Source organism: Theropithecus gelada, chromosome 20 (genome assembly GCF_003255815.1).
Source record: "Theropithecus gelada isolate Dixy chromosome 20, Tgel_1.0, whole genome shotgun sequence".
Classification (NCBI taxonomy): Eukaryota; Metazoa; Chordata; class Mammalia; order Primates; family Cercopithecidae; genus Theropithecus; species Theropithecus gelada.
In genome coordinates, this window is record NC_037688.1 from 4,571,377 (window position 1) to 4,585,109 (window position 13,733).

At 50.6% G+C, this 13,733-nt stretch overlaps 1 protein-coding gene across 3 annotated transcripts in view; it reads left to right on the forward strand.

Moving 5' to 3' along the window:
• The first annotated feature begins 3,562 nt into the window (after positions 1–3,562).
• GPT2 (glutamic--pyruvic transaminase 2) overlaps positions 3,563–13,733 on the forward strand; it is a 47,841-nt gene continuing 37,670 nt past the window's right edge. Inside the window, exons 1-2 of one of the 3 annotated variants that reach the window (XM_025371005.1) lie at positions 3,566–3,667; positions 3,883–4,146. In XM_025371005.1, coding sequence (XP_025226790.1) covers positions 3,904–4,146 — 243 coding nt within the window. In that variant the 5' untranslated portion in view covers positions 3,566–3,667; positions 3,883–3,903. Of the gene's footprint in view, positions 4,512–4,647; positions 4,757–13,733 lie in introns of all 3 variants that reach the window. The other 2 variants (XM_025371007.1, XM_025371006.1) reach the window with 2 other exon arrangements.

Here is a 13,733-nt window from a genome sequence, read left to right on the forward strand (position 1 = left end):
AAGGCTTCCAGAGGTTTCCATTTATTCTTAGGATGAAGACCAAAATTCTTACATTCAGGACCTGGCCTACCTGTCCTGACACAGCTCACCTCACTGATTCCCGTTTTGCTTAACTGTTTGCCCTGCAGTCCCTCTGGCCTTCTTGGAGTTCCTCAGGGTCTTCAGTGGTCCCAGACTGGCAAGCCGTCCATCTCACCACTGACACTGAGATGGGGTGTAAGGTACAAAATGGGCATTAGGGATCAACTCTTGCAAGAGGAAGTGGGAGAAAGTAGGATTGGGCAGAGAATGAAAAATAGGCCTGACAAAGCCTCAGGTAACCTGCTGGGGAAGCCCTGGAGCTATGGAAATGGCTGGATTCTTATATGCTGAGTACCTGCCTCTTCACTTAGGGCACCATGGCAATCCCAGGCTAGGCGCATCTCCACACTGGCCAGGAGTGATGTCTCTTATCAACCTTCCAGGGCTGGGGTGGGAGCAGCTCATGGACCACCTCATTTGGGAAATCTTTGCGCAGACCTCTGAACGCTCAGAAAACTCCATCCTTTTTATCCCCAGGGGTTATGACAGTTTGTAATCACTTGTGATGACCTCCGCCTTCCCTAAGAAACTGTACGTTCTACGCAGGTAGGAACAGTCGGCTTGACTCTTTGTAGTCCCAGAACTCAGCCTCATGCCTGGCACAGGGTAAGTGCCCAAGAAGAATTAGTTACATTATGGAATAAAGATGGGTATTATGTCTTGCAAACATATGACTCTCCAGCTATGTGGGTTGACGGGACCTTGCTGTGTATTTGAAGCTCTCACTCAGCTTACAGGAAGGGCTTTAATGATCATTTCAATCAGGTTTTAGCTTTAATATTTAGGAGCCAGCTCCTATCCATCCCCACCTGGTCTAGAGGGCAAAATAAAAGCAAATCATTAGGCTGGGTGAGGTGACTCACCCCTGTAATCCCAGTACTTTGGGAGGCTGAGGTGGGTGAATCACTTGAGGCAGGAGTTCGAGACCAGCCTGGTCAATATCGGGAAACCTTGTCTCTACTAAAAATACGCCCCCCCCAACAAAAAAAAAAACAAATTAGCTGATGCACGCTTGTAGTCTCAGCTACTCAGGAGGCTGAGGCAGAAGAATTGCTTGAACCCAGGAGGCAGAAGTTGCAGTGAGATTAGATCGTGCCAGTGCATTCCAGCCTGGGTGACTGAAACAAGACTCTGTCTCAAAACATAAAAATAAAAATAAAATAAAAATAAAAATCAGACAAGAACAACAAAACAAAATGAACACACACACACACACACACACTCTTGGACTGGGTTAGATGTGTAAATAAATAAAAATAAAAGCAAAGTTTATGCTATTGCCACCATCATCATCACAACCACCACCCAGAAACTTTTCAAAGGCTTTGTTCATTGTAATGGCAAGCTTGAATTTCCAGACCCAGAGAGCTACACAAGACTGGTCCCTGCAGGCATGGGCTGTAGCACTGGGTTAGAAATCACAATTCCTGCTCTCCCATTTAGCTGCACCACCTGAACAGGTCACCTAACCTCTCTGAGCCTCATCTATAAAGTGGGAATAATACTGCCTGTGCTTTGGGGTAAGAAAGTGCTTTGCAAATTGTACAGTGGTTCACAAGAAAGCAAGCAAGCTTTTTCCCTCAAGCAATCTCAGATAGATGGGTTGGCAGAGGGCATGTTAGGCACTCGATGTGTTTTTCACAGTGACGATATGGGAGCACACATAAGAAGGCTGTGTGCCAGTTGTTGTTCCCAGTTGTGGAAATAGATTTGTGATCACCTCTCTAAGCCCCTCCTCCCCTGTCCCTACTGATCAGAGTCAGAGACAACGGAAGAGCACAGCACACTGACCTGTGGGTGGACAGCAAGGGACTGCATGGACATCACATGCAAGTCAAGGTCAGCGTTTTTTGGAGGTGGAGGGTTATGTTTGTGTCTCCTCAGCTGGGCAGTTGATAATGACGACACTGAAGGAGGAGCTAAGCTCACTGGGGAAGACTTTTACCTGAAGACTGAATGAATACCTGGCCATCAAGACCTAGTGTAGACAAAGGTGCGGGGGTGGAACCAGTACATGAGAAGCCCAAATATCCTTCCAGGGCCTTTGGTGGACCAACCCACTTTGCTGACATAGGAATACTCAAAGATATCTTCGGTTTCTGCTGTTCTCCCTACCTCCTTTCCTCTTTTATTGGCAACCAATGTATTTAATCACAGTATGAGGCAGGTGTTACCCTGACTTTACTCATAGGAAAACTAGGCTTTACCAAGACGAGGTAGTACAAACTCAGTTAAGCAGTGCACGGCTGTAAGCAACTGTGGATACTCCGACTCAGGTCTACCTTCTCCCCTACATTGCTGCCCCAACTTTCACAAACTGTGAGTGTGTGTGTGTTGGGATGTGGGAGCTCTGGGCTGTTTTTCTGCTTGAAGACACCCAGACTCACAGAATTTCCAAGAGAAAGGACCTTAGAGGGTATTTAACCCAATTTATTTTGCACATGGAGAATCTGGGACCGAGACGGGATTTTGTAGATTCTGTATTTGTATTTTTTGATTTTGTAGATTTTGGTGTTTCCATTAGACCCCGAGTCTTCCAGAACTCCCTTTGCGCCACCCTACACCTCCTCCTAGTCTTGCCCTGCTCTTGGTCTGGGCAAGCCAGGACACCTTTCGCCAGCAGACACCGTTACCAGACATAATAGCCCCCTTGTGCTGGGCATTCATTCTTCAACAAATATTTACTGAGTGGCTCCTCTGTGGCGGGAACTGTTAGAGGTGCTGCGAATGCCATGAACAAGAAAGACACTGCCCCTGCTCCTCTAGAGCTCGCACGGTTAGTCGGGGGAGGTAAATCATAATCCAATAAAAAGTAACCGAAAATACTTTCAGATGCTAGGCAGAAAATAAAACGTTAGTGATGGAGGTCGGGGGTCAGACGGAGTGGTCGGGAAAAGCTGACCGCTTGGCAGATGGTCCTTGAAGTCTCACAACAACCCTCAGAGGCCGTGGACAGATCCCCGTCTTGCTGAGAAGGAAACTGGCGTTCGGGAGTCAGGGTGGCGTGGCCAAGTCCCAGACTCCTCACCCCGCTTCCTGCCAGCTCCGGTGGGCAGCCGCAAGCACCCTGTGGCCTTGGATGATGAAACTCGGGGCGATGACTACACCATCCAGCAGCCTGCGTCCTCGCAGGTGCTGGCAGCGAGGGCAGTGGGGGGCGGACGCGCCACTAGGGAGAGGCTGCCAACAGCTCTAGCTTCGCAGACGCGACAGACAGCACGGCCCCTGCCGGGCCCCTCCTGGCTCTCCAGCCCCTCAGCTGGGACAATGAGCCCGCCCAGACCCCGCCACGTTCGGACGAGCACTCCCGCCTACTGTCCGGTCCCCGTCCGGCCCCGCGCGGGGTGCTGTGGGACTTGTAGTTCGCTTCGCTCTCCGCAGCCGCTCCAGAGCGGCCAGGAGAACTACAGGGCCCAGGAGGCAGCGCGCAGGCCCGGGGCGGCCCCGACGGCGGTGGGTGTGCGAGCGCAGGGGCCGGGCGGCGCGGGCGCCGGGTGCGGGGATGCGGCTGCGGGCGCCGGGGCTGGGAAGCTGCTCCAGGCGCGCAAGCTAACCCGGCGCAGCGAGGGCCTACCAGGGGCGACAGGCACGTTGCATGCATCCTTGGGCGCAGCCTTTGCGAAACCCGGCTGGGTGCGCGTTGGTGCTTCAGCGGCGCGGTGGAGGGTCCCGGTCGCCGGGGGACCGAAGCCAGGCTGGCACCGCTCGCTGAAAGAGCCCTTGGCTGGGCTTAGGTGTGGGACTGCTGCCCGCCTAGGGCAGTGCGCGACGTGTTTATTCTCTTTCTCTTTTTGTGCCAAGGTTTCCCTCCGCAAGCGCGCGATGCAGCGGGCGGCGGCGCTGGTCCGGCGGGGCTGTGGTCCCCGGACCCCCAGCTCCTGGGGCCGCAGTCAGAGCAGCGCGGCCGCCGAGGCCTCGGCGGTGCTCAAGGTGCGGCCCGAGCGCAGCCGGCGCGAGCGCATCCTCACGCTGGAGTCCATGAACCCGCAGGTGAAGGCGGTGGAGTACGCGGTGCGGGGACCCATCGTGCTCAAGGCCGGCGAGATCGAGCTTGAGCTGCAGCGGGTGAGCGCGCGCCGGGCCTCCGGGAGGCTGGGGCCGCTGAGCAAGGGAAAAACCGCAGCAGACCCAGCTGGGGTCCTCCCCACGACGTCCACCCCCATGGCCAGCTTCTCAGTTAGCCAAGCCTGGCTAAAACGAGAGAATGCCTCCTCCCGCCCCTTCACTGGTGCCCAGCACCCGGCACTGGTGAGGCCTTGCAATACGGTTCACTTGTTGAATTGAATTCAATTGTTGAGCAGCCGGTGCTGCCAGGCACCGCACGTTGTGTGTCTGCCCTACCCCCGTGGAACCAAGGTCCAGTGGAGGGAGGAACATAAGCGAATGAAGAAAGAAGCAGTAAAGTCTCAGTGATAAGTTCTTGGAAGAAAGTAAAAAGGAAGAGGGTTGGAATGGGGGTGGTGGGAGGGAAACCATTTTAGGTAGGAGGGGAGATGGGGGGCGGGGGGGCGCTCTGCGGAAACTTGGGTCTGTTCCCCAGTCTTTCTCCGTGTCTTTGGCCCTTAGGGTCTTTGCCAGTCCTGATTCCCGGAAGAGTCGGCAGAATTCCTTCCTGTAGGCCCCTCTGGAGCCTTGGCCGACCAGCCACTTCTCTGGTCTGGTGACAGTCACCGAGGTGGGGAACCAGAGGGTTGGGCCTGTCCGGCTTTGGTAAGGGGGCCCTGGGACTTTCTTCACCTTGGTGGCCAGCCGGCTGGCTGGGATCTTGGCTTGAGTTTATAGCTTCATGTAAAGTGACCCCACCGCCAGGAAGGATTTCTGCCTCCCCACAACCAGGATGTCTGGGGTTGGGGTGATAGAGAGGTCCCTGTAGGAAAGAGTTCTAGCCTGGGTGGAATTCAGGAGGCAGAGCCGAGAGGGGTTATCTTAAAAAGTAAATACTCCTAAGATTTGTAAGAAGCTAATAATCACCCAGCTGCTTGCTAGAGAGAGTCTGACTGAGAATTGAGGTGGGAGTGGGGGTTACTTGATCTTGCCCTCACCTTGATCACTTAGTGCCCCATGAATGCATGGCAGTAAGCTTCAGGGGGATCATGACACTTGACCCCTTTCCGGTGGGAACTTGGGGGTTTTAATGAGCTCCTGGCCTCCTGAGACCTGGTTGAGACACTCAGTTCTGCTGACTCAAAACAGTGAGCTGGACGAGTCAGAGTCCAGTCTCCCGCGGACTCCTTGCAGGGCTAAGTGTGAAGCTGGCTGGGAGGAGGCTGGCTTTGTTTCTGTGCCTCCCTGGCCCAGAGGTGGGCCCGGCAGAGAACACGGGCTGTTGTTGTCTGGCAGGCTGGAGCTGGCCCTCCTTGAGGCAACAGCCTCCCTGCTAAAACGCAGCTGGGATTAACGTGTTCCTGGTTTATCACGTTACAGCTGATTTCTCTAGTTCCAGAACTGGCAGGGGTTCCAGGAATTACCTCTGCCTTTTGCTAAATAGCAGCTCCTGTGTTGGCTCCATGAGGCTTGAGGATGATGGGGACAGAAGGGCACTGTCTTTGCCTTGAGGAATCTGATTGCTGCGTTATTCTCTGAGCCTGAGTCCCCCTCCCCCGATTCTTTAAGAATGTGTGGGGATTTTTTAGCAGGCAGAATATGTGAGAGCCTTCCAAGTGGGAGCAGTGCTGTGAGCAACGGCAGGAAGTTGGGGAGTTCTGGGCATTTGGGGAAGGGGGCTGGTGCTTTAGTGGAACGCTATCAGATGTGGGAGGTGAATGAGACAGAAAAGGTGGACTGGAGTCTTGTGTGCTGGGATTCGGATGTCATGGTGCGTTTTGGTTGGAGGTGGGAACCAGAAAGTGTTTCCAGCAGGGATGTGGCTTGATGATTGCAGGTGGGCAAATATCTTGGTTACTGGGCCAGGGACATCTCTGATTTCTGAGACAGAAGCTCCACACCCCCATATCCTACTCCTGAGTTAGTTGATTTTTTTTGGCCACCTACATTCTGGTACTTTCATTCAAGCGCATCCATTCTCATTCTCTTCTCACTGTGAGTCTCAGTTCGCTGGCTGTGGGTGCTGGCTAGACCAGCTTAGATAGCCTCACTGAAACCCTTCCTTCTTGGGAGACAGCCTTGCTTCTCCTTGCCAGCTTAAACAGTGCCCTTCTTGCAAGAGCCACATTTCCCCAGTCCTTTCTTTTTAGTTATTTCTGGCTTGCCTTCTCTTTGTGCAGCTTTGGTTTTTCTACTTCTGTTTTGAACTGTCGTGCTCAAAACTGGTTGGTTAGAGGCTGGCCACGGTGGCTCACACCTATAATTCCAGCGCTTTGGGAGGCCGAGGTGGGTGGATCACCTGAGGTTAGGAGTTCGAGACCAGCCTGGCCAACATGGCGAAACCCTGTCTCTACTAAAAACACAAAAATTAGCCGGGCATGGTGGTACACACTTGTAACCCCAGCTACTCGGCAGGCTGAGGCAGGAGAATCGCTTGAACCCGGAAGGTGGAGGTGGCAGTGAGCCGAGATGCACTCCAGCCTGGGCAACAAGAGCGCAGAACGAGACTGCATCTCAAAAAACAAACAAACAAAAAAACTGATTGGTTAGAGATTTGATGGGCTAGGATTTGTAGGGAGTAGGGTGACTTAGGGTGAATCCTATATCCATTCTGGACCTCAGGTTCCCTAGAGTATAAACAGATGTGGCCTGGCTGGGCCAGGGTTCTCCCTGTCCTCAGTTTTATACCTCCTTGTCCGTTCAAAACTGTCCTTGGGGACTCAAGGTGACTCTTGGTGGTACCAAGGCCTTCATGCTGTCTATGGAATTCTTTCACCAGGTGTTCTGCAAACAATGTAGGCTGTTTGGGCATGTGGCTCTGGTGTTTGACTTTGGGTGGCTGGCTGAGCTGAATCCCTGTCCTTTCTGCTTCTCTGGCAGTGGAGCCTGAAGGAGGCGGGGAGGTGGGCTAAGGGCTGTGAAAAGGGCCTTTCTCCTGCAACCCCAGCTCTATGCTCTTAGAGGGGCCTTGCTTCTCCCTGAGAGCAGCTCCAAAGGGGAGAACCTATCTTAGCTTTTCAGATCCTGGTGTTCACTGCAAGCAGCACTTAAAAATAAGCTGCAATTAAAAGGAGTTTTGAAAAGATCTGACAGTTCTTTCTCAACCTACTTTTTCCCTTGCTTTATTGGGGGATGGGGGTTGGGGATTGGTACAAGTGGAGACAGGAATGGCTTTGCTTCTAGCTGTAAGGCAACAGTCAGGGCAGACATTCAGAACTGAGGGAAAGACTGACGGTTACTGGTCACGTCAGTATGTGTTGCATCCAAACAAAGGTAAAAGCAGAGAGTGCTAAGGCACGTGGCTATAGTTAGCTAAGAACTAAGATTGGAAACCCTGTATGTGCCAAGCACAGGTGGTGAATCTCACTCATTTTCTGTGGGATTTAGATGCTCCTTTATTTATTTATTTATTTATTGAGACAGAATCTAGTTCTGTCACCCAGGCTGGAGTGCAGTGGCACGATCTCGTCTCACTGCAACCTCCACCTCCTGGGTTCAAGCAATCCTCCTTCCTCAGCCTCCCGAGTAGCTGCGATTACAAGTGCCCGCCACCACGCCCAGCTAAATTTTTTGTATTTTTAGTAGAGACGGGGTTTCACTGTGTTGGCCAGGCTGGTCTTGAACTCCTGACTGTGATCTATCTGCTTTGGCCTCCCAAAGGGCTGGCATTACAAATGTGAGCCACTGCGCCCCACCAGATGCTACTTTATTTTTTAAAAGACAGGGTCTTGCTCTATTGCCTAGGCTGGAATGCAGTGGCACAATTATGACTCACTGCAGCCTTGAACTCCTGGGCTCGAGCCATCCTCCTACCTCAGCCTCCTGAGCAGCTTGGACTACAGGTGTGCCCACCATGCCTGGCTAATTTTTAAATTTTTTGTAGAGACCAGGTCTTACTATGTTGCCCAGGGTGGTCTCAAACTCCTGGCTTCAAGTAATCCTCCCACCTTGGCCTCCCAAAGTGCTGGATGGGTGGGCGTGAGCCACCACACCCAGCTACTTTTTCTTTTGTAATTATTATTACATAATAATACTAATTATTATTGTTAATTATAGCTGTTCCGCCAAACAGCCCATACTGTTTGCAGAGCACCTGGCGAAAGGATTCCATAGCTCTATCATCCAGGCAGGAGTGCAGTGGCGCAATCTCAGCTCACTGCAGCCTCGACTTCCTGGGCTCGGGCGATCCTCACACCTCAGCCTCCTGAGTAGCTGGGACCACAAGGCGTATGCCACCATGCCTGGCTAATTTTTGCATTTTTTTGTAGAGACAGGGTTTGCCATGTTGCCCAGGCTATTAATTTTTTTTTTTTTTTTTTAAAGAGACAGGGCCTTACTCTTTCTCCTAGGCTGGAGTGCAATGGTGCAATCATAGCTCACTGTGGCCGCAAATTCCTGGGCTCGAGTGATCCTCCTGCCTCAGCCTCTTCAGAAGCTAGGACTACAGGCGTGTGCCACCATTCTGGCTAATTTCCTTTTTTGTAGAGATGGGATCTTGGTATGTTGTCTGGGCTGGTCTCAAACTGCTAGCCTTGGGTGATCCTCCCATCTCAGCCTCCCAAAGTGCCAGGATTACCTGTATGAGCCACTGTGCTTGGTCTAGATGCTACTTTAAAATTTGTAGTGCAGGCTTCCAATAGGAGGAACCCTCCATCTACCCAGCCTGCCCAGGTCAGTCACCACACATATGCTGGGCTCTGCCTTTGTGTGCTGTGGGCCTCAGACAAGTCATTCAGCCTTGGTTTACTCATCTGCAAAATGTGACCAGTTTATTTCTCTGAAAGACTAGTTTGAGGCTTTGATACTTTGATGATAATACTTTGAACAGCTGTGAAGCTAATTAGAACTGCCAGGTCTTCCTTCTCAAGCTAATGAGAGTGGTCTAGGGATAAGAAGTTCTGAGGGTCGCTTGTCTTTCCTACCTCCTGAGGCTCTGGGTCTGGGAAGTGCTCTGTGGGACTTGCTCTTTCCTCCTGGGCAAGCTGCTTGCTGTTTTGAGCAACTCCCACTATCCTGTTTGGAATTTATTCAGCTTTCACCCCTGCTTCTGCCTTGCGAATCTGGGCTTCTATAGTTGACCACCCCACGGACGCCCAGAGTTCAGGGGCCCACACCCTGCCTTCCCTGCCTCAGTGATCTGGCAGCTTAGCCTTGGGGACTCTGGCCTGTGCTCTCAGTCACAGACGTGGGTAGCTGCAGCTCCGGTTTCTTCTGGTTTCACTTGTCTTTCTGTTTTGGGACTAGATCTTGTGCTGAGCCTCAGCTGTGAAATGGACCTGCTTTCTGGGACTGTGGGTCTAGTTGGTGTTTGTCTCTGGGACCTCTTGCGGGAGCTCTCTGTAGGACTTTCTGCCCGCCCTCGCCCCAGTCAGTGCCCTTTTTGGGATCAGGAGCCCGGGAGCACTTCCACATCATGCTGCTAGGGCTGGGGCCTGCAGGTCCTCTCTCCCATGCCCTGCCCTTCTCCTTCCCCGCACCCCATTCTTATTCTTCACCAGCCTGAGCTCTGGAGGGTGGCGGTCTTATCTGTGCTGCTCATGGCTGTCACTGGGGCATGGGTGACCGGTATTTGTTGAATTGGAGGAAAGTTCTCTGCCAGCCTTTCTGCCCACAGGCCATGTAAGGTGACCAGAGCCATCCCTTGCATAAGGAAACAGCCTTGTGCCTGGTTTTTTCTCCCCATTTTTATTGAGGGGGAGACAAATATAATTGACAAAGAAAAATTGTATATATTCAAGGGACACAGTGTGGTGGTTTGACATTTATATACATTGTATATGTAATATGACATGGAGATGATTACCACAGTCAATTATTAATACTCCGTCCTTTACCACACTGTCACCATCTGTGTGTGTGCGCCTGAGACATTTCAGTCCTGTTCTCAGCAAATTTCAAGTAAAAAATACAGGTTTTTTGTTTTGGCTTTTTGTTGTTGTTTGTTTTGGTTTTGTGATGGAGTTTTGCTCTTGTTGTCCAGGCTGGAGTGCAATGGCGTGATCTCGGCTCACCCCAACCTCCGCTTCCCCGGTTCAAGCAATTCTCCTGCCAAGTAGCTGGGATTACAGGCATGTGCCACCACACCCAGCTAATTTTGTATTTTTAGTAGAGATGGGGTTTCTCCACGTTGGTCAGGCTGGTTTCGAACTCCCAACCTCAGGTGATCCATCTGCCATGGCCTCCCGAAGTGCTGGGATTACAGGCATGAGCCACCGTGCCCAGCCGAAAATGCAATGTTATTAAGTATAGTCACCATGCTGTACATTAGATTCCCAGAACTTATTCATATTTTTAAAAATTATTATTTTTTTGAGACAGAGTCTCGCTCTGTTGCCCAGGCTAGAGTGCAGTGGCGCGATCTTGGCTCACTCAAACTCCTGACCTCAGGTGATCCTCCTGCCTCAGCCTCCCAAAGTGCTGGACTACAGGCATGAGCCGCTGTGCCCGGCCTGCATTTTTTTTTTTTTTTTTTTTTTTGAGACGAAGTCTCGCTCTGTCGCCCAGGCTGGAGTGCAGTGGCCGGATCTCAGCTCACTGCAAGCTCCGCCTCCCGGGTTTATGCCATTCTCCTGCCTCAGCCTCCCAAGTCGCCCGGCTAGTTTTTTGTACTTTTTAGTAGAGACGGGGTTTCACCGTGTTAGCCAGGATGGTCTGGATCTCCTGACCTCGTGATCCGCCTGTCTTGGCCTCCCAAAGTGCTGGGATTACAGGCTTGAGCCACTGCGCCCGGCCTCCGGCCTGCATTTTTTTTTTTTTTTTTTTTTGAGACGGAGTCTCGCTCTGTCGCCCAGGCTGGAGTGCAGTGGCTGGATCTCAGCTCACTGCAAGCTCCGCCTCCCGGGTTCACGCCATTCTCCTGCCTCAGCCTCCCGAGTAGCTGGGACTACAGGTGTCCGCCACATCGCCCGGCTAGTTTTTTGTATTTTTTAGTAGAGACGGGGTTTCACCGTGTTAGCCAGGATAGTCTCGATCTCCTGACCTCGTGATCCACCCGTCTCGGCCTCCCAAAGTGCTGGGATTACAGGCTTGAGCCACCGCGCCCGGCGGGGCCTGCATTTTTTAAAGAAACAATGAAATGAAAGTTTCTGGAGGCTAAATTCAGCCCCCTTTATTGTAATCTCAAGACAATGTTAAAATTGCCTTGAGCCACCATGCCTGGCCTAAACATTATTTAATTTTTGTGGGTATGTGGTAGTTTTTGTTTGTTTGTTTGTTTGTTTGTTTGTTTTTGAGACGGAGTCTTGCTCTGTTGCCAGGCTGGAGTGCAGTGGGGCAATCTCAGCTCACTGCAATCTCCACCTCCCAACTTCAAGGGATTCCCCTGCCTCAGGCTCCTGAGTAGCTGGGACTCCAGGTGCATACCACCACGCCCGGCTAATATCTACTGACCTACTGACGCCTGTCTCGGCCTCCCAAAGTGCTGGGATTATAGGCATGAGCCACTGCGCCAGGGCGGTAGATGTATTATTTATGGGGTACACTAGATATTTTGGTGCAGGCATGTAGTGTGTAAGAATCACATCAGGGTAAATGAGGTATCCATGCCCTCCAGCATTTGTCCTTTGTCTTATAAACAATCCAGTTATATATACTCTTAGCTTTTTAAAAAAATATACAATTATTGACTATAGTCACCCTGTGTGGTGTCAAATACTAGATCATTCCTTCTACTTTTCGGTACCCATTAACCATCCCCACTTGCCCCCACCCACCCCTACTGCCCTTTCCAGACTCTAGGAACCATCCTTCTACTCCCCATCTTCATGAGTTCAGTTTTTAAAATTTTTAGCTCCCACAAATAAGTGAGAACATGCAAAATGTGTCATCTTACAACTGAAAGTTTGTACCCTTTGGCTGACATTGCCTCATTTCCACTCCTGCAACCCCGTGGCTGGCAGCTATCACCTCTGCTTTTATTAGTTCAACTTTTAGATTAGTTTAACTTTTTTAGATTCCACATATGAGTGAGATCATACAGTGTTTGTCTTTCTGTGTCTGGCTTTTTTCACTTCACATAGTGTCCTCCAGGTTCATCCATACTTTTGCAAATGACTGGATTTTCTTATTTTTTAAATGGCTGAATAATAGTCCATTGTGTATATGTACCATATCTTTATCCATTCATCAACCTGATGGACACTTAGGTTGGTTCCATGTCTTGGCTCTTAGAAATAGTGCTGCAGTGAACAAGGGAATGCAGACATCTCTTCAAGACACTGATTTTATTTCCTTCAGATCTGTACCCAGCAGTTGGATTGCTGGATCTTAGGGTAGTTCTATTTTTAGTTTTTCAAGGAACCTCCATACTGTTTTCCATAATGGCTATACCAATTTACATTCCCACCAACGGTGTGCAGGGTTCCCTTTCCCCATACCCTCACCAACACTGATCTTTCAACTTTTTATAATAACCATGCTAACAAGTATGAGATGATATCTCATTGTGGCTGTGATTTGTGTTTGATTAGATGTTTTGCATCTTTTTCATGCATCTGTTGACCATTTGTGTGTCTTTTGTGGAAAGTCTCTTCACGTCCTTTGTCCATTTTAAAATCAGGTTTAATGTTTTTTTTTTTCTTGAGTTGTATGAATTCCTTATTTGCATATATTGGATATTTGGATATAAGGATCCCCTTATCAGATATTTTATTTACAAATACAGTTGTCTCTCAGTATCCAAGGAGGACCTCCCTCAGATACCTAAAGCCAAGGGTGCTCAAGTCCCTGATATAAATGGCATAGTATTTGCATATGACCTATGCACATCCTCCTGTATAATTTAAATCATCTTTACAGCCTCTATAGATTACATATAATATGAGTACATATTGTGTAAATATGGTTCAACTCTATTGTTTAGGGAACAATGATAAAAGTCTGTATGTGTTTAGTCCAGGTGCAGGGTTTTTCCTGGATTTTTTTTTTTTTTTTTTGAGACAGAGTCTCTCTCTGTCACCCAGGCTGGAGTGCAATGGCGCGATCTCGGCTCACTGCAGGCTCTGCCTCCTGGGTTCACACCATTCTCCTGCCTCAGCCTCCCAAGTAGCTGGAACTACAGGTGCGTGCCACCATGCCTGGCTAATTTTTTTGTATTTTTAGTAGAGACAGGATTTCACAGTGTTAGCCAGGATGGTCTTGATCTCCTGACATCGTGATCCGCCCGCCTCAGCTCCCAAAGTGCTGGGATTACAGACGTGAGCCACTGTGCCCGGCCCTTTCCTGAATATTTTTGATCCGTGGTTCATTGAGTCCGCAGATGCTGGAGACACGGATGCGGAGGCCGACGATGTTCCCTTCCATGGTCCGCCTTTTTGTTGATTGTTTCCTTTGCTGTGCCTTGTTAGAATCATCTATCTGCCTGTGACCCTCATGCTGGTGAGAGGCCTGTGGGCTGGGGAGGACAATTATTCTACCTGCTAACACCCTATGAAATATGCCGTCCCCAGAGCTGGGGGTGGGGGGATAGTGCCCTCCCCCGATCCCTGCTTGAGCCAAAGTGGCGGGAGGGGAGCCCTCCCTGGGAAGGACCTTCCGTCCATCTGTGCTGCACAGGGGAGGTGGCTCTGGGCGGGATGTGTGCAGGTGGATTCGAAGGTGGCTCTAGAATG